The sequence below is a fragment of the Macaca mulatta genome, chromosome X (assembly GCF_049350105.2).
Source record: "Macaca mulatta isolate MMU2019108-1 chromosome X, T2T-MMU8v2.0, whole genome shotgun sequence".
Classification (NCBI taxonomy): domain Eukaryota; kingdom Metazoa; phylum Chordata; class Mammalia; order Primates; family Cercopithecidae; genus Macaca; species Macaca mulatta.
The window spans coordinates 146,078,102-146,099,377 of record NC_133426.1 but is presented as its reverse complement, the minus strand read 5'-3'; the positions used below and the strand labels follow the sequence as shown (position 1 = coordinate 146,099,377).

The 21,276-nt window shown below is 36.9% G+C and overlaps 1 protein-coding gene across 8 annotated transcripts in view; it reads left to right on the top strand.

Annotated features, from left to right (window-relative positions):
• Positions 1 to 21,276, top strand: part of MCF2 (MCF.2 cell line derived transforming sequence) — a 114,719-nt gene that overhangs the window by 53,798 nt on the left and 39,645 nt on the right. For 4 of the 8 annotated variants that reach the window (XM_077989648.1, XM_015128317.3, XM_015128316.3 and 1 more), the window contains 5 exons: positions 12,308 to 12,427; positions 13,245 to 13,361; positions 14,900 to 15,049; positions 18,866 to 18,999; positions 19,315 to 19,429. In XM_077989648.1, coding sequence (XP_077845774.1) covers positions 12,308 to 12,427; positions 13,245 to 13,361; positions 14,900 to 15,049; positions 18,866 to 18,999; positions 19,315 to 19,429 — 636 coding nt within the window. Of the gene's footprint in view, positions 1 to 1,820; positions 2,256 to 12,307; positions 12,428 to 13,244; positions 13,362 to 14,899; positions 15,050 to 18,865; positions 19,000 to 19,314; positions 19,430 to 21,276 lie in introns of those variants that run through there. The other 4 variants (XM_015128321.3, XM_015128319.3, XM_077989651.1 and 1 more) reach the window with 2 other exon arrangements.

The window sequence follows — 21,276 nt, the reverse complement described above, 5'->3', positions numbered from 1 at the left end:
GGAGGTCACGCCCACCACAAGAAGTTGATTTAGTTGCAAAGGCAAAACAAAAATCTAGGTTGTTGGACTTCCAAGCCAGTGTTCTAGCACTCACAAGGTAAAATGAGTCAGATCATTATTCTTTTGATACCCAGAATGAATTATTTCTCCTTTTGGACAAATAAGCAAAAAGTGGTTTCCTGTTTATTTAACAGAGGTGTTTAATCGTTAGCAGTAGAGACAGGAGTTAACATTAGATATACTCAAGTTACTAACATAAAATAGAAAAAAACTTGACTTTGTATAGCATATTTGTGCTTTTTCAAAAGCGTTCACGTTTATTAAGTATTGTTGATTCTCTTCATTTCCTGATTAAGTACTGCAGGTGGGTATCACTATAATTGTCTTGTAGATGATGAAATGACATTATGTGTACTTTGGAATGGTTACGTGATGAATCCAAGGTCAAATATCCAAGTAACCAAAAGAGTCAGAGCAAGAATTGAAATGTCAAGAATTCCAGTTGGTGATGGTTTCTATTATTTTCCAACTGGCTTACAAATAGACAAATAAATTCAATGTTATTTAGAAAAATGTAAAATTTCTTTTGAGAGAGTAAATCTGTCCTCCATATATGATTGAGCCTTGTCAGTGGGGCTAAATAAAGTAAAAGCTGTTTCCCATGCTCTGGTCTTTTAGAATTGGTCCTTGGGCTTGTTGAGTAGACCTTGGTTTATGCTAATAATTGCTTCTCTTATACTAAATAGAGCACTGGTTGCATTAAAACATTTTTTTATCACCCAAGTTTTTTTCTTTTGGCCAACACTGCACCCACCTGATTAAATTAATTTTCATTTTGTGACTGGTTTGGCACATGACATTAGTTTTTTAGTAGAGTTTTATTTTTATTATTCAAAATAGGTGGCTTGTAACAGAGGTTCTATTTTTCATAAAAGATAAATATAAGATTAGGTCATGATCCTGTCATTTTGAAGTCAGCAGAGGGTAATTGCTTACTTACTGGAGAGTGATACTCCTCTTTCTGTATTCCCAGGGCTGCTTTCTCAGTGGAGAATTATGACCTATGCTCAGTAAAGAACTTGAATCTCAGGGTCCCTTTATTTTCATAACTGCCAAATTGATCATGGTAGGCAAGGGAGGGGTGCAGATGCTGACCACATGTAACTGGCTATAGGTTGTTTTAGATGTTTCTTTTTAAACATGTTAAATGTTTTTGCTTGTGGTATAGTTTCTATACTCATACTCAAGAGCACATTGATTACATCTCAACCATTAATAACTATTGTTTGCTGTTTGAAATAAAGGTAAATATTGAATGCAAGCTAATTTCAAATGCAAAAGTTGGCATTCAGAAAGGATTTCTAGTGAAATCTATCATCGTGTAGCTAGGTATAATTGCCTGTGGTGTATTATTTCAAACAGTGTCTGTGAAATAATCATACAATTCAATTTGAATATCTTTATTTGTAGATTTCAAATCAAATAAAAGCATTTAGGTTGTATTTCATAATTAATGAGAGGAGACTTTATTTTAGTTATACATTTTGGGGAAAGGTTAATTTAGGAGAGAATCGTATCCATCTTAGAAAGTTTGCATGTTCTATTCTTTCTAGATTATTATCAGGACAAAATTTTGCAAACTATATCCTTTTATAAGGCTTAAACCCAGAATATAATTTAAGAACAGAATAAACAAAACAGAATTGAAATTTAAGTCACATACCAGGGTAGGATGAGAGTAAAAAGCAAGAGTTAATACTACCTTCACAAAGATTCTTAACATTCCACCTTAAAAATCAAACTGCACAGAGGAGAAAGCCAGTCCCATCAAGCCTGCTCCTAGGAAGAGAGCTGGGTTTTTTTCTCCTTCTTCCACTCTTAGGACATGCCTGATCTTCTTGAGCAGTCCAGCACAAGCTAATCCACAAGGGTCAATCAGGCTAAGTAATTGGAGGAATGTGTTAACTCTGAATTACAACGAGCAGAAGGGAAGGATCTGTCAGCTGACTAATCAGGGATAGTGCTCTTTTTTTTTTTTTTTCTCCCCAGCGCTGCTGCCGCTGTGCTAATGGAAGCAGCTACGGCAGCTTTGTTTGATAGAGATTTTTGGCTGCCGTTTTTAAATACTACCCAAGAAGCAGCTCATATTTCATCAATGTTGCATTGACAATTGGAAAAGAAGAGTGTAATTGTGTATAGGCGAAATGGCAGAAGCAAATCCCCCGAGAGGCAAGATGAGGTTCAGAAGGAATGCGGTAAGGGCTCTGTCTGCACTCCTGGAAAGCCTATTCCCAAGTTCAAGTGCTGGGATGCTGCAGCATGGTGCTATAGCACAAACTGCTGAGTGGGGTTTTTAAGGACAGATGGAGAGAATGGAGACTTATATTTGCATGGATTGCATTGATGTGATTACTGTGATACTAACATAGGGTAATTTTCAGGCAATTGAGGGGGTAGAATATAATTTCAAAATCTAAATGTCATCAAGTTTATGAATGAGCACCTTAGTCATGTTATTCATTTAAGACTGCATGAACAATTTTGAATCATTGGACAGCATAGCTTTAAATCATGACTTAAAACAATATCTAACAAAAGGATTAATCCTTTCTTTCACCATGATCAAGTGAAGTATATTGCCATGGATAGGTCTGGAAGTGATTCCATCATCACTTAAAAATACAGCCTTTCCTGGGTGTTACCGTGTAAGTGAAAAAATGTAAAATCTGTAATGATTTGAAATCCTTATTGTTTCAATTATTTTCCAAACTTAAACTTCATAGGTACAAAATTGTCACCTGCTGACAACTTTTGTCTTTTAAGGAAAAAGACGGTAACTCACTTTTCAATATAGACTAGAATTTGGCAATCTCTCCTCTCAGGTACATTTCATGCAGTCTTTTACCTAAATTTTCCCTTCATTCACTTATTCATATGGTAAATTCCCAGCAAATTTCTAATGTGATCTTTAGATGTATTTTGGAGAAATGTTGAAATAACACTAGCTAATTTAATAAAAAACCAATCATCAAAAAGGCTTTAAATGCCACTCTTTTTCTTTCAAAGATTAATATAATGTAATTGATATTATGGTTTAAAATATAAACTTGCTCACTAATAATATTGAGATCACACACACACACACACAAATAAGAAGGTAAAAATTGACCATAGGAAAAAAAACGACAGTTTGAATTAAAATTATGATAAGGAAAGTAAGACTTTTATTATTGTTGAATGACAGTGAACATCCATAGGTGTGTAAATGATTTATTTTCTAATAAAGCTCTTAGCACAGACTGCTATTTTAAAAACTATAGTTGGTTTTATTTTGACAAAATTATGTCTTTGGCTCCATACATGTTTTTATATTATGAGAATATAGGTTCAGACTTTTAACAGACGATTTATGGTGCACAAGCAATGTTTGTGTATGTACTTTGCATATTGTAAGCAACTGATATTAGCACTTTTGTTATCAAAGGTAACTTCAGCTTTCAGAAAGTTTCTAATTTTATATATATATATATATATATATTCTTAGTGCTGAACTTAGTTTCATGTCTATACACATGCATTAATATACACACAATAAATACAGCACGGGGTACTCATTGAATAGACATATGTAGCACTGTGATATATACAACATAAGTTACAAGGGTAAATATGGAATGGCTACTGGGCTGAAGGAACTCTCAGTCTAGTAGAAAGGGTAACACATGTTCGTAAATGACTATTTTGAAAAGAAATTCTGACTGGTGGAGAAGGCCTTATACAGGAGATGGCATATGTTTGGGTGTTAAGTAAGAGCATATGTAGCTGTTACCTTTCCTTGATTCTTTCCTATGTTTTTGTTTCTCATAAATGAATTAAGTGAGGCCTAGGAACAGATATGAGTGGGATTAATTGGATTAATTCTGAAGCCTAGAACTATAATATAAGACATATATGTTTTGCTTATATGGATAGGACTTGACCAGAGTAAAGAATTTGAACCTTAGCTAGTAAATAAATGGTTTCACCTTGAAGGGTCTCTGGAACTGGACTGATCCTGGAGGCTATGGATAAGTAGCATCTAAAAGGATGGTCCAGTGCCATTTGAAGTCCAAAAAAATGTTTGAACTAGTTACTTGGTAGAAATTTCAATGACTGTAGCTGAGTGAGAGAGAAGGGAGGAGAATAGATATATATGTGACAAAAAGAGCAAACCACAAGGAAGGAGTACTGCTTTGGGCTGTCCTCCTGGGGTCACTTGACAAGTTGCTTGGCAACTCATACTGTCTGTACTTTTTAAGGTGGGGATATGGGAGGAAGAGTGTGGAAGTGGCTCATACTGTTGCAAACTATTCTCTATAGCTTGAGGTCATGAGATTTTTTTCCCCAACATATTCTGCAGAGATGGTTCAGACCTTATCAAAGACAAGTGCCTGTCAACATTTGTCTGATAGTAGATAAGAATACTTTCCTTTCGGTGGACTGTATATGCAAAATTGTTTCCAGCAACTTGTTTCAAATGTTATTTGTTCCATTTTGGAAACATCAAGGTCAAATCATCCCTGAATGGCAAACAGCAAATCTGAGTGTGCATTCAGTCTATGAAGTGTTAAGTGTCTAGAAAGAGTTTGCCCTTAGGATCCAGAGAGGCCGTACTACTGCTGCTTACCAACTGTGCTTCAGTTTGCTCCTCTTTAAAAAGGGAATAATATCTAGTTTACTGCAATGTTATGAAGGCTAAATTATATATATATATATATATATATATATATATATATATATATATATGTAAGAAGTCTGACACATACATAATGTCTTTTAGTCAAGGGTCTCTCTTATTGTTACTGCCTTTCTTTACCCTAATGATTAAAAAAGAAAAGTTATAGGAACATAAATTATTCTTATAGTAAGTAACCAAACGTTTATGTTTTATGAGGTACTTTAAACATTCTAGAAGTGATAACTAGAATAACTGAAAAGTGTGCCTAGGCTGATGAATTGCCTCCCTTAGAGAGCACACACGAGAGTATTAAACAAGGTTAATTTCTAGACTTCGGTAGTGAAATGATGTATTTGGTTTATACCTGCTCTTGTTATTGTTGTTGTTACTGCTGTAAGATCATAGAACTAGGCAATCTGGCAGTACGTGTGAGTAAAAGGGAGTGAATCTGTTCTCTGGGAGGGAAAGATGAGAGGGAGCTTATTTTGTGCTCGTTACCTTGAAGAGCCAGTAAGAGCTGCTGCTGAGGGTTGGGGTGGGACCACGTTCGGTGATTGGACACATGGCTCCAAGTCCTATGTGATAGGCAGCTCGTTCACTTTTACTGAGATGTCTTTAAGCAGTCACATGCTGGAGCTCCAGAAAAATGTCTGCAAGAAGCTAAAACCAATGCTGTTTCCTCTCTCGTGCACGCTATTTTTTTAAAAAAGCAAAAAACACATTGAAATAAAACAAGACTAACCTTTGCCCAAACCCCTTTGTTTTTTTGACAGGTTCTCAAAAATGATTGATACTTTCAAAATCTCAGGTTTGATTTTGGGGAAAAAGAAATTGTGCTTTTTCATGTTTATATAACCATACAGATAAGAGGTTCTTAAAGCAGCATGCCCAAGAATTTAGAAATAAAATATTCCCAAGCCAAAATGGGAAAATTCACTGGTCTTGAGCTATATTTGCTGTGATATGTGCATCTGATACCCTATGCTGTTTGATTGTTCATTTAAATACTAGCTTTAAGATGGATTATCTTCAGACGTTTAGTTATTACAAATATTGGTATATAGAGAAAAAGTACTCTCTCTATATACCTATATGTGTATCCACATAGATACATACAAACTAATCTTAAATTTATATGGCTTGTCAGGTTAAAATTGCTCAAGAGTGTTCTGTCCCCTCTAGATTCTCATAGCCAGCAATCACTGATAAGGACGTCTCCATATTATTTATATTGATTGATGTTCAGATCTCTGAAGCCTTTTGGTTCAGAGGTTGCAAATTGTCCGTGCACAGATGTGTTTTGTTTAGACTATACAGCATTTTAACGAACTTTCAATTTATTTTCAATTTTTAAACATCTGGGCTTTGCATGACAATCTGGATTTCTGTCTTCTCTTGAGAAACCAAAGAGTTGGCAATGCTGGGCCCACCTTGCCACATGACAACATGTAGCTGGAACTGATTTATGAGTGAACTGACTTTTGAATGCCCTCTGCTTTTCATGTTCTGCAGTTCACCATGGTTCCCACCACTTCCTGTTGCTCCTCATCATATAGGAAGAGTGTGAATTGCTATTTTCCACCTAATTTAGGCTGTTCGTTACTTAAGCCTACTTCACATTTATATTATCTACATAATACATGGTAGGCATTAAAGTTTGTCACCTTTGCTTTAGGTCTCAGGTTTAGATTCTCAACCAATCCAATCCTTGTATCATCCCTGTTATAACTTCTCCAAATGCCTCTTGTTGACTGAGTCTAGTTCTACAGGCAGGTGAATCGGGGTTTTAATTCTGCTACTTATGTGCTAGAAGGTATTGAAAAATTGCCTGACCTCACAAAACCTCAATGTATTAGTTCCCTATTGCTGCTGTAACAGATTACTACAAACTTAGTGGCTTAAAACAGTGAAAATGTATCATTACGGTTCTGGAGGTCAGAAGTCCAAGATTACCCAGTTGGGCTAAAAATCAAGGGTCAGCAGAGCTGTGTTCCTTCTGGAGTCTCTAGAGGAGAATCTGTTTCTTTGACTTTTCTAGCTTGCAGAGATTGTCCACATTCCTTGGTTTATACCCCTGCATCACTTTGACCTCTGCTATCACATCTTCTTCTCTGACTCTCCTGCCTCCCTCTTTTCCTAATGATTACATCGGTCCCACCATGATAATCTAGGATAATCTCCCCGTATCAAGATCCTTAATAACATTTATAAAGTCTGTTTTACCATATAAGATAACATATTACTAGGTTCCAGGAATTAGGATGTAGACATCTTTGGGGATAATGGCACTCAGTTTCTACAGTTGTGAAATGAGGACAAAAATAGAACCTACTGCATGTAAATACTTAGCACAATGTCATAATAGTGCTCTTTATGGGCATAATTCTAGTAGTGTGCATTCAATAAATAACATTTCCACCCCTGTCCAACCATCCAATCTCCTTTCCCTACCTTAAAGCTTTGAGAGGTCCTGAATATATACATATACATAAATATATGTATTTTTTGCTAAAGAGAAGCTATGAAAAGTAGTCATAAATGTGAGGTCTGGATTCACTTTAAAAGTATGACAGTTTGGCAGGCACCTATTATGGTCTGGGTTAAGTGAATGGGAGTGGGATTAAAAATTCAGGTATGTCTTATTCACATATGGGCACAAGGGATAAAAACAATACACCTGGTCTGAACTATATGATTTAGTTTTCTAGAAAAATAACTGACAAATCAAATGAATTGTTTGAGTGCCACCTGATTGCTCCGTTTGCTTAGTAGTTGTGTAGCTATTGCCTACAAGTTACTGAGTCTCCCAAATGGCTACTAAAATTGGGAGTAACTATTGGGTTACAGAATCCATGTGCTCTAGGAAGAAATGCAAAAAAGATTATAAAATTGTGCTATAACAAAAAATATCGTAAATGCAATTATGTAGTCAATAAATGAAGTTTTCAACCTTTGATGGTGCATTTTCTTTAAAAGCTCAAGTTTTTCTGGGCTTTTTGTGACAAATGAATTACTAAATATTTTGAAGGAATTAAGGAATGAGAATGTATGCTAAGATAATCAGAAGGTTTTACTTAAGAATAAGCTGATTAGAATATAGAATTATCTTTAGAAGCAATTTATATAGCTGTCAATGTTTGGGATAAAACACTTTATTAAATAGAGCAATAACAGGTTTAATAAAAATCCAACATAAAACCCCTGGCTTATGAGCAGCTGAATATCCCTACCCCTGCTTAAAATCACTTCCCCACTCATCTTGCAGACAGCGATTTTCCTTTTCTCTCCTTTCTTTGTACTTCGTTCCCTGCTATGTGATCAGCTGTCTCTGGACCTGGCTGCTGGTACAGCCTCGCTCTCCTAGGAATGGCAGAGTAGAGAGCAAGGCCTTACCTCAGGCAGAGAGTTGCTACATAGCTCTCTCTATTCCCATAGTATCCTCCCGTCCCCTCCTCCCCCACACATAATTTTGGAGATGGGTGAGTATCCCTGGCTTGAAGTCAGCTCCAGGTTCTTGTATCCAGAGAATTCCAGATACAAGAGAATATAAGACTAAGGGAAGTCAGAGAGAGAAAAATGAAACCAGATCAACTTAGAATCCATGAAAGAATAAAAGTAATTTTGCTTTAAATGTTGCTAAAAATAGGCTGCTTTCAATTTCATTTAACAGTGAAAAAAATAAACAAGTTCAAGGCAGGTGAGTATAATAATATAATGGGAATTTACCCAGGTAAGGAAAAAGGAAAGGCTTAACTCCCAAAATTAAGGGGGTAAAAATAAAATCTGTGCTTTCCACTTAAAAATAGGCCCAAAGTTCCCACAAGTCCCTGTCAGATCCTTCCCTTAAGCAAGCCTTTATCCATATCCCTAAAGTTTTCTACCCAAACCTGCTTGTCCTGAGGTCCAAGAATCCAAGGCAAAATTTTAAATCTGTCTTATTAATATTTTAGAGTTTAAAAAGTGCATTTTCATATCTTTTGCCTACTTTTTAATGGGGTTGTTTTTCTCTTGTAAATTTAAGTTCCTTAAATACTGCATGCTGTCACTAATAAGTGGGAGCTAAATAAGAACTTATGAACACAAAGAAGGAAACAACAGACACTGGGGTCCGCTTGACGGTGGAGGTTGGCAGGAGGGAGAGGAGCAGAAAAGATCACTATTGGGTACTGAGCTTAATACTTATGTGAAGTAATAATATGTACAACAACGCCCCGTGACACGTGTTTATGTAACCTTTGCATGTACCCCCAAACCTAAAATAAAAATGTAAAATGTGCCTTTATATTCATTATTTCTTTTAATCCCTGTAATAACTGGAAAATCCTTTTTTTTTTTTTTTTTTTTTTTTTGGCAGAGTCTTACCCTATTGCCCAGGCTGGAGTGCAGTGGCATAATCTCAGATCACTGCAGCCTCCACCTCCCGGGTTCAAGTGATTCTCGTGCTTCAGCCTCCCCAGTAGCGGGGACCACAGGCGTGTACCACCATATCCGGCTAATTTTTTGTATTTTTAGTAGAGACAGGTTTTCACCCTGTTGGCCAGGCTGGTCTCGAACTCCTGGCCTCAATTGATCTTCCCACCTCAGCCTCCCAAAGTGCTGGGATTACAGGTGTGAGCCACCGTGCCCAGCTGGAAAATACGTATTATACCTAACATAAAATAAAATATACATTATGTACATAATAGAAGGTAGGATATACATTACCATTATAACTCTCTGTTTCTCTGTTTCTCTCTCTGTTTCTGTATACATGTTAATTTTATTCTTTTCAATGTTTCTCCAGCAGCAGGGCTCTTGGCCATCTGCTGCTTTTAAATGGCATCCTCAATGTTTCCTTCACTCAGTATTAGTTTGAAAATTCTAGGGCAGGACTTTTTTGGCCCTGCTTACATCAAATGTTCTGCTTATCTTTTTTCTTTCTCTTTTTTAAAGAGATGAGGTCTTGCTCTGTCACCCATGCTAGAGTGCAGTAGCACCATCATGGCTCACTGCAGCCTCAACTTCCTGGACACAAGCGATCCTCCCCCCTCAGCCTCCTGAGTAACTGGAACCGTAGGTGCATGCCACCATGACTAGATAATTTTTAAACTTTTTGTGGAGATGGGGCCTCACTATGTTGTCCAGGCTGTTCTGAAACTCCTGGCCTCAAGTGATCCTCCATCCTCGGTCTCCTAAATTGTTGGGATTGCAGGCATGAATCACCATGTCTGGCCCTAATCATACTTCTAATCACCACTAATCATTGTGTGTTGGAAGGGCAGGGCCATGTAGGAAAATAAGAATTCTCATTTGGAACCAATGTGTAGAATAATAGAAGGGGGAGTAGTTTCTCGGATGAAGGGGGAGAGTAACAGTCATGGCCTCCTGGGGGAATTATGAGTTGGACAACCATCCCAATGTATGTATATTGATAGCCATTATTTAATTTATTGATTTAATTTTATGCTCTTTTAATTTACTTATTTGTGCATATCATACTCATTTCTCTTTCATTTACTCTAGTTCTCATTGCCACTTAACATTTTATGTTTTATCAGCATCTCAAATTGAATTAGGAAAATCCCCAGTTTTGAGCATCATTTCTCAAAGAGTCTATGTTTTATACCCTGGTGAAAGTTACTTTTTTCTTTTATTTTAAAATAGACTTTATTTTTTCACAGCAGTTTTAAGTTCACAACAGAATGGAACAGGAAGTACAGAGAGTTCCCATAAACTCCTTGCCCCACAGTATCTTATTCTTAGTTTATAGTTTTGTTTAATTACTAGTATTGCAATATGCCTGAAATATAATTGCAGTTGGAACATTTTTCATATATTTTGCTCTATTATGCTCTAATCTGCCGTCTTGAGGCTGATGACTCCTGATTCTGCACTCCTAGCCTAGACTTCTTTCCCTTCTTACTTGTACAAACAGCTGTCCAAAGGACATCATCTGGATGTCCTGCTGACCCTTCCAACCTAACGTGTATATGAATGGAGATCAGAATCTTGTTCCCCTTCTTAAAACTTCTTTCTCTTGTGTTCCCCATCTCAGTGAAGGTTGTACCATTCAACCAGTTACTCAAGCCCCAAATCTGGAGTTTGATCCTCGTAGTACCTCCTTTCTCAGCAAGTACATCAAGTGGTTATGTCTTGCTGATTGCACCTCCTAAATTCTACCCTTATTCTTGGTATCATTACTTTAGTTCAGAAACTCATCATTCCTGGCTTGGATTACTGTACCAGCCTCCTAGCTCATCTGTCTGCTTCTACTCTTGTTCAAATCCAGTTCTTCCCAAAGCCAAAGTGATCCTTCTAAAATGCAAATTTGACCATGTTGTTCTGATGCTCAAAACCTCTTAGAGACTCCCCTTACTTCCAGGAAAAAAACCCATCATCCTTTCTGATGCAGTTCTGGCCCATTTTCCCAACACCATCTCCCATTGTCCCCCAGCATCATTTCATCTAGCTCTCTTGACTAGGGCCTTTTCAGGAGATGGAGTAGTTTAGTGATTAAGAGCACAGACTTAGGGGCAAATCAAGGCTTTGCCAGCTGGGGCAAGGTACACTTAAACTCTCTGAGTCTCACTTTCTTTATTTGTAAAAGTGAGTAACCTAACTCCTTCATAGAATTATTATGAAAAGAATGTATGATAATATTGGCAAAATGCTTTGCACAGAGTAAACATTTAGTACACGGTAATTTATTATTAAAATTGGGCTATGTTACTCCATTCTCCACTTATTTTGCAATGTGTCTTCCTTCTTTGTCTTTTGAATTCTTTAGTGTAGCAATTATTTCTGACTGCATACTATGTGCCAGCAAGTTCTAGAAGCTGGGGAAACATTGGTGAACTAGAACGACATTCTGATCTAGTTAATTCCTCGTTATGCTTCGGGATCTTTTTGACCTTCCTATGTCTTGGAGAGTTGGTACTATCATTTCCCCTTGTATATTATTCTAATTCCTTTGATTACTTATCAACTTATCGTGTTAAAGAGTTGCTGATTATTAATGGACTCTGCAGTTGAACTGTTGGGTAGAAATTGTATTTTCTTAATTTGTGAACATTCAATGCCTAACAGAGCTTGATAATCATTCATTTAAATACATGAAGTAGACACATAGAAGATGTTCAGTGAATATTGATTATATTAAAATAAAAATATAATCCCATAATAAAGTTTTCTTTCATTGTTTAGTGTAAATACACAGACAAAAATCCTTTGGCTTTTAGGGTTATCCTAGGAAACTGCCACCTAATTCTATTTGTTCTTATAGGAAATAAGTGCAATTTGATTTCAAATAACTAACTCTAAAATAAAGGTTTAGAGTCTATTTCTTCATCACGTGGGGTCTGCTTCTATAGTGTGAGAAAATTCCTTACCAGAAGTGTTGCCAGGATCTGACCTGAAGCCTTACATTATTTTTCTTTCTATTTGCATGTTTTTAGATTTTATCAATATCATTTTGTAAAGTGTTGGCCTTTTACTGGCTTTTATGAATTTAAAGTTTGTTTCTTTCAATTACATATTTTCTGATATGTTCTCAGTTGAGTGTGTGTCAACAATTTTTTTTTTTTCAATTTCTTTTGTTTTTTCTTTCTACAGGCTTCCTTCCCTGGGAACTTGCACTTGGTTTTGGTTTTACGTCCTACCAGCTTTCTTCAACGAACGTTCACAGACATTGGATTTCGGTTTAGTCAGGAGGATTTTATGCTTAAATTACCAGTAAGAATATATTATTTAAATGTTTTGTTCCTCTAATTCTCATGAAGACTTGCACCATGATGTTTATATTTTACATGTGCCCATGTAGCATTTAAAAGAAAAAAAATTAAAGTTTCTCTTTTAAAAGTATACATTTGAAATGCCCAAAAGTCTTTCACTTCTACCATTTAAAAAAGAAATCGATTCATCAATTTATAACAAAGCAATTACTTTTGCAAAAAATATATGTCATATATGTTATACATGTGTGTATATGTGTATGTGTGCATGTGTGTATATGTATGTGTATATCAGCAGGAAATTTTATTTTTTAGTAAAATTGAGTGTATGTTTTATGTATTTGAACTTCCATGAACTTACATCCTGAGCTAGTCCAGAGTACCATGACTTTTAAAAAATATTTTTGTATGTTTTTAAGGTTAGGAATAGGGTGCTCATAAATTTTGATGCTTTTGAAAAGGTCAACCCTTCCTGATAAATTATAAGTTACTACATAAAGTCCTTTTCTTTGTTGTGAGCATAGCATTCTTTTAGAAGCTGGACCATTAACAGTGCAAACTTTTAGATGGAAGAAAATTAGGCATTTGGGTTTCTGTGGAGATTGATTTTTCTTTACAGAAAATGTTTTGTAAATAAAAACTGTTATTATCTGAAGAAGATAGTGCATACATGTATGGGGGCATGTACAGGAGAGAACTGTTAAAACCATTTATCAGAGGTGACTTCCTGCTAAATGTATGCTAAAGTTCATTTTACAGTTTAATGGAGGGATGGCATGAAGGGCAGTTAACAGTATCTTTCTTGCTTATTTATATAGGTTGTTATGCTGAGCTCAGTTAGTGATTTGCTGACATACATTGATGACAAGCAATTAACCCCTGAGTTAGGCGGCACCTTGCAGTACTGCCACAGTGAATGGATCATCTTCAGAAATGTATGTTGTCTTTGCCCTTACTGTAGAGCCTATAGTTCTTCATGTTAGCCTTTAAATCTAGTTCTAGAATTCTTTCCTATTTGAAAAAAAAAAAAAAAACAGATTTCTGGGGTCCTCACTTTTCACATACATATAAATTCAACATCTTGATTTTCTTCCATAGGAAATATCTAGAAATGATGAGCAGTCACTGAGGATGGCAATGGAAGGAGAATCCTAGGGCATAAGGAGATCATACTTTGCCCATTCCCTCCTGTGGCTATGTAGTAACTTGAAGAAACGAAGGATTTGGATTCAAATCCTGACCCTGCTGATTTTTAGTTATATGAACTTGGACAATATACATAACCTCTCTGAGTCTTAGTTTTCCTAACTGTAAAATGGGACTAATAATACCTTACCTCATAGGGATCTTAAAAACACTAAATGAGATAGCAAAAGTAAAATGTTTTACACAGTGCCTAGCATATGGCAAATTGTCAATAAATACAAGTAGTATTATTAATCTCATTATCCTAGTGATGCTTCTGAGGCATTTTAGATTTGTAACAAAGAGTGTACTTCTGTTTTAGAAATTTACAAATAGGCAAGGGCCCTGCACCTCCCAAGTATGTCTGTGGTATATAAGTATCTTGACTTCTAATCCCAGAGATAGGGGAACCCTGCTGAAGAAATTAATGATGTCCCATTAAATTAGGATTCCATTTTCCTCATACTTGTTTTTCACTCAACGTTTCATTCATTAATTCATTTAACAATGCATTCATTCAACAATTCATTCATTCACATGAAGATGTATTGCCAAAATTAGCAGTGCCTAGCCTTTAATAACCTGTAATGCTATAAATAAACAAGCAAATATTTTGAGATGCATGGATTGAACAGATGGTCCTGTGGTCTCTACATTTTGCCCTTCTTTCTCAGAGTAACTGATTTTAGAAACAAAATAAACAATAAAACCTTACTTACCATTTTATGGCAACAAAGGCTTTGGGACCACCATTCCAAATATTCTATAGTGCTTGAAATGAGTTGTTGTGACTAGTTTTTTCCCCCATTTCCTTCAATTGTCACCTTGTTTGGAATGCTAATGCTTATTCACAAATGATAATAAACAAATATAAAGTGACTTTACTGTTCTCATCTCTCTTCAGAAGTAAAGTGATAATAAGGCAATTTTGCCAATTGGAGAGTTTATAGAATAAGGAAAACACTGTAATTTTCAAGAAAATGAAACAAATTACTCAATACATGGCATCTTTAAGAAATAGTTTTCATCAGTGTCTAAGAAATAAGTCAAGAAATTTGGATAAAATATATTCAGGAAGACTCTTAATCTTCCTTCAGTTTCTTAGAGTCTTAGATGAAGAGTTACAGTTGATTGCCAAGAGCAATGCCGTATTTCTCTAGCAGAGGAGAGTTCATGGTATATGTATTTACTGTTACAGCCCCAATAAAAACAAATACAATGACCGATCTAGTTTTTTATATGCTCACAGGGTTACCATATAATTAAAATAATCACCGGCTCTTTGCAGGCTATAGAAAATTTTGCCCTCACAGTGAAAGAAATGGCTCAGATGTTACAGTCCTTTGGAACTGAACTGGCTGAGACAGAACTACCAGATGATATTCCCTCAATAGAAGAAATTCTGGCAATTCGTGCAGAAAGGTATCATCTGTTGAAGGTATGTCTGATAGAGTTGACAAACAAAAGATTTCCATGGTCTTTCTTTTTCTAGAGAGGTGTTTATTATCTCCATTTTACACTGGCTGTTGCTTAAAGGGAGATAAAAGACATTTATATAATATATTTAAAAACGATAAAAAAATACTTTATAAAAGACTGTCCTGGATATGTTAGACCTAAGTGTCCCCTCCGCAAATGGTGTATTAATTTGAGAAGTTATTTAAAAATATCTTATAAATGCTGCAGAAAAAGAAATATAGTCTTTTGTTTTGTTTTACTATGTGCAGTCATGCACTGCACAGTCATGCACTGCACAGTCATGCACTGCACATAGTCATGCACTGCACATAGTCATGCACTGCACATAGTCATGCACTGCACAGTCATGCACTGCACATAGTCATGCACTGCACAGTCATGCACTGCACATAGTCATGCACTGCACAGTCATGCACTGCACATAGTCATGCACTGCACAGTCATGCACTGCACATAGTCATGCACTGCACATAGTCATGCACTGCACATAGTCATGCACTGCACAGTCATGCACTGCACATAGTCATGCACTGCACAGTCATGCACTGCACATAGTCATGCACTGCACAGTCATGCACTGCACATAGTCATGCACTGCACAGTCATGCACTGCACATAGTCATGCACTGCACATAGTCATGCACTGCACATAGTCATGCACTGCACAGTCATGCACTGCACATAGTCATGCACTGCACATAGTCATGCACTGCACACAGTCATGCACTGCACATAGTCATGCACTGCACATAGTCATGCACTGCACAGTCATGCACTGCACAGTCATGCACTGCACATAGTCATGCACTGCACATAGTCATGCACTGCACAGTCATGCACTGCACAGTCATGCACTGCACATAGTCATGCACTGCACATAGTCATGCACTGCACAGTCATGCACTGCACATAGTCATGCACTGCACAGTCATGCACTGCACATAGTCATGCACTGCACAGTCATGCACTGCACATAGTCATGCACTGCACAGTCATGCACTGCACATAGTCATGCACTGCACATAGTCGTGCACTGCACACAGTCATGCACTGCACATAGTCATGCACTGCACACAGTCATGCACTGCACACAGTCATGCACTGCACATAGTCATGCACTGCACATAGTCATGCACTGCACATAAGGTTGTTTTGATCAGTGATGAACTGCATATATGACAGTAGTCCCATAAGATTATACCATATTTTTACTGTACCTTTTCTATGTTTAGATACACAAATGTATACCATTGTGTTACAACTGCCTACAGTACGCCTACAACTGTCTACAGTATACAGTACAGTAACATGCTGTACAGGTTTGTAGCTTAGGAGCAATAGGCTATGCCCTGTAGCCTAGGTGTCTACTAGGCTATCCATCTAGGTCCGTGTAAATGCACTCTGTGATGTTCACAAAATGATGAAATAACCTAACAATGCATTTCTCGGAACGTATCTCCAACATTAAGTGATGTATGACTCTAGTTTTAATTTTTGATGAGGAGTCAGGAAGCCGAGTTTCTTGTCCCATCTCTGCTGTGAGCTAGCATTGTGACCAAGGCTAACATTGCTCAATTGATTCTAAGTTCTCTTCTCTGCAGAATACTAGGTCTTGATGTTTCCTACAGTAGACCAGGGGTTGCGAATTGGTTGTGCTCTCCTACCCAGGTCTTTGTGGAGTGCTGCTTTGTGAAGGATTTTGAAGTGCAATTCAGATAATCAGCAAGTATTTTTTGGATCTACTTTCTTCAGAAAGTTCAAGAATAATCTGAACAAGCACTGGGCATTCATATAACTCGTCTCTTTCATCTGATAATAGACATGCTGTGTGCATTAGAAGATTAAAGCTGTATATAGAGATATGTGTTTAAATTAAAAAGATAAACTGAATTTTTTTCCAACTTTTATTTTAGGTCCAGAGGGTACATGTGCAGGTTTGTTACATGGATAAATTGTGGGATGCTGAGGTTTGGTGTATGAATGATCCTGTCGCCCGGGTAGTGAGCATAGTACCAGATAGGTAGTTTTTCAACACTCTCCATCTTCCCACCCTCCTTCCTCTAGTAGTCCCCACTGTCTGTTGTTCCCATCTTTATGTCCATGTGTACCTAATGTTTAGCTCCCATTTGTGAGAACATGCAGTATTTGGTTTCCTGTTCCTGCATTAATTTGCTTAGGATAGTGGCCTACAGCTGCATCCATGTTGCTGTAAAGGACATGATCTCATTCTTTTTTATGACTGTATAGTATTCCATGGTGTATGTGTACCATATTTTCTTTATACAGCCCACCATTGATGGGCACCTAGGTTGAGTCCATGTTTCTGCTATTGTGAATAGTGCTGCAATGACATATGAGTGCGTGTGTCTTTTGGTAGAACAATTTATTTTCCTTTGGGTATAAACCCAGTAATGGGAATGCTGGGTTGAATGGTATTCTGTTTTAAGCTCTTTGAGAAATCTCCAGACTGCTTTCCACAGTGATTGAACTAATTTACATCTCCAACAAGTATGTGTCAGTGTTCCCTTTTCTCTGTAGCCTCGCCGTATCTGTTATTTTTTGTCTTTTTAATAATAGCCATTTTGACTGATGTGAGATGGTATCTCATTATGGTTTGATTTGCAAGAAACTGACCTTTTGAATCACAGTCTAAAAACAAAACTCTGTCCACGGAAAGAAGCTCTGTTCTTCACGAACTGCATGTTGTTGGGCAATTTGCTTACCTTTTCTGAGTTGCAGTTTCTGTGTCTTTACAATGAGGTTGATGATGGTGATGATGCATCATACCTCGTAGGATTGTTGTGAAGATGAAATGAGGCAAAGAAAGTGATGTATGTATAACAATGTTTGGTACATAGTTGGTACTTCATAAATATTGGCTTTTAATGTTGATGTTATTACCCATATTGGTGATGGTGTCATGGAATCTGTTCTCAGAATAAATGTACACCAAAACTTTTGCTTACAATTTCAAGGGACTCTTGCACCACCTGAAAGAAATCTTAAATCACTCTTGGATGTCTGAGAAAGCTCTATATTGTTACACCACCCACTGAGGTTAAGCCCTTCTAAATAGAGGCATATACTTATTGATGAATTAATTAAACCTAAATGTGAAGTAAAATAAGACTTAAGGCAGGGAGTGATTGGTTACAATTAAAGATTAGTAGCAAAGACATTTAACTGTATCTGAGTATGCATTAAGTATTATTTGCAATTGTATGCTTTCTACTGTGGTGGTTTTTATTGTTCTACTACTGCTTTATTTGAGCTCATTGAAAGTGTTAGCAGAACAGTGACAGGTGCAGTGGTACATATCTGTTGTCCCACCTACACGGGAACCTGAGGCAGGAGAATTGCTTGAGTCCAGGAGTTTGGGTCCAGCCTGGGCAACATAGCAAGACCCCATCTCTAAAAAAGTAAATAAAAATAAATAAAATATTAGCAGAATAGGATGGACTGGATTGGAACTTTCTACCACTTAGAGAAGGAGGCTACAAATAGACCACATGGTACTTCTGCCCATGATGATCTTATAAAAACATTAATTGCAACATCCATCTCTAAGGCAAGGGGTTCTTGGATCTTCATAGCTTTTAGATTTTGTGGCACTGAGATTTTGAAATTTTGTGAATTTTCAGAGAACTATGAAAGCAAAGGCCATTCTAGAATTAACTGTTTCTAGTCTTCATGCCATAGTTGTATGCTTCCTTCCCATCACATCATTCAGGTTAGATTACTAATTAGCTGATACTCCTTTTGTGTCTTTGGACAGAATGATATTACAGCTGTAACCAAAGAAGGAAAAATTCTGCTAACAAATCTGGAAGTGCCTGACACTGAAGGAGCTGTCAGTTCAAGACTAGAATGTCATCAGCAAATAAGTGGTGACTGGCAAACTATTAATAAGTGAGTACTCTCTTTTTGGTTTAGAGTTACTTATTTTGTATTTTTGAAAGGCAATTATACATTTTTGCTGCAATATGTTAAGTGTTAAAATATTCCTGGACCTCTGGAAATCTGATAACTTATTTCTAGGTTGTCCTACAGAGATGATTTTGCTTGTAGAAGAGATTCTGTGGACATTGATTGTCTCTACAGGTAGAACCAAGTGTCATGGGCTATGACTTTGCCTATAATTCTTAATGTCCATACTGCGCCTATCTACGTATTTACAAAACAGATAGTTGCATTTAGGAATTTATTTGAGTTTTCTTTGTTAAGGTTGCTGACTCAAGTACATGATATGGAAACAGCTTTTGATGGATTTTGGGAAAAACATCAATTAAAAATGGAGCAGTATCTGCAACTATGGAAGTTTGAGCAGGATTTCCAACAGGTCAGTTAAAACATTTCTTTGTACACCTTTTTTCATTACACCAGAGGTTTTTACTCCTTAATCATGAGAAATCCTGTCTTGCAAGATGCCCATTTATACCTAAAAGAAAAAAAAAGGAGGCAAATGTAAATGAACCTTGGCTTAGACTGAAGAAAATCTCTACTAAAATTCTGAGACTTCTACTTTTTCAGCTTACTCATTTCCTTTGAGAAAGTATCAAACTGCCAATATATATGACAGGGACAAAGTTACTCTCTACTTTTAGGTTTGTTTTTCAAATTTATGTTAGATCTAAAGGGTGTTCAAGGTTATGAGGTGGCTTTCCAAAGGAATAATGCCAGCTTCCTTCTTGGTTTTTAAATCCCATGTACCTATGCTGACCATATTTAACATGACCTAACAAGCTTTTCTTTCTGATCCAGGAGTTTATTCCTATGAAAAGCCTGAGAGATGAAATTAAATAAGTTTAATAAATAATTAAAAATATATTCCAGTTGGACCCTCCTGGAAAATCCATCATATATGGTCAAGATGCATAGATTTGGGCCGGGCGCGGTGGCTCAGGCCTGTAATCCCAGCACTTTGGGAGGCCGAGACGGGCAGATCACAAGGTCAGGAAATCGAGACCATCCTGGCTAACACGGTGAAACCCCGTCTCTACTAAAAATACAAAAAAACTAGCCGGGTGAGGTGGCGGGCGCCTGTAGTCCCAGCTACTTGGGAGGCTGAGGCAGGAGAATGGCCTAAACCCGGAAGGCTGAGCTTGCAGTGAGCTGAGATCCGGCCACTGCGCTCCAGCCTGGGGGACAGAGCAAGACTCCGTCTCAAAAAAAAAAAAAAAAAAAAAAAAAGATGCATAGATTTAGTTTCTTTTCCTTTTTTGGTCATGCTCAATCTTCTCACAGTCTGTCTCATAGCATATACTTCACCAGAGGATCCAAGGATCACTTCTTCTCTCTTGTATGTGCCCAACTTGTTTTCTGCCCATGAATGGCTTACTTGCTTTGTATTTCACTTGCTCATCAGAGTTAGGTTTGGGAGGAGCACTGCACTCTGGACACAGGGCTCAGTTACCACTGGCGTTTTCCCTCCTTTGCTTCAAACATCTATTGAACTGTTCTCCATGAAACCTTCCCTAAAGAAAGAATAGGTCAAGCTGCTCTTGGTCCTTCTAGGTATTTGTGTTTCTTCCTCCTCTCCAACTGAATACACAGAAAATAGCACTTTTCCTGAGCATACCCATTATGCTTATAATTATATATTAATTTGCATCCATACCAAATTCTTGTCCTGTGGTTATGTTCTGTCTCCCCAAGTCATTAATTCCTGTCTTTAATCAATATTGTTGTTTGTCTTAGAGTATAATCTCACTGGTGTATCTCATAGTGACATGTCGACAGGTTCTGTACGTCTAGAAACATGACTTAAAAAAAACACATAGGAACATAAACTTACAGAAAAATTGCAAATATAAGAAAAATAGAAATACCCATATACCTTATTCCCAGATTAACTTAATGATAGTATTTTACTCCATTTGCTTTATTATTTGTATTCCCTCCCTCATGTATATACAGATAATATTTTTTTCTGATCTGACAAATAATATATTTTCTGACCCATTTGAGTGTAAGTTGCACACGTGATGGCCCTTTCCCCCTAAATACTTCCATTTTCTCTGGTAATAGGGATATTCTGTTATATGACCATAGTACAGTTATCAGATTCAGTACATTTAACAGTGCAATACTTTTATATTATCTACCATTGGTATTTCAGTTTTGTCAGTTGACTCAGTCAACTCTTTTATAGCATTTATTTTTCCTTCAGAATCGGATCCTATATAG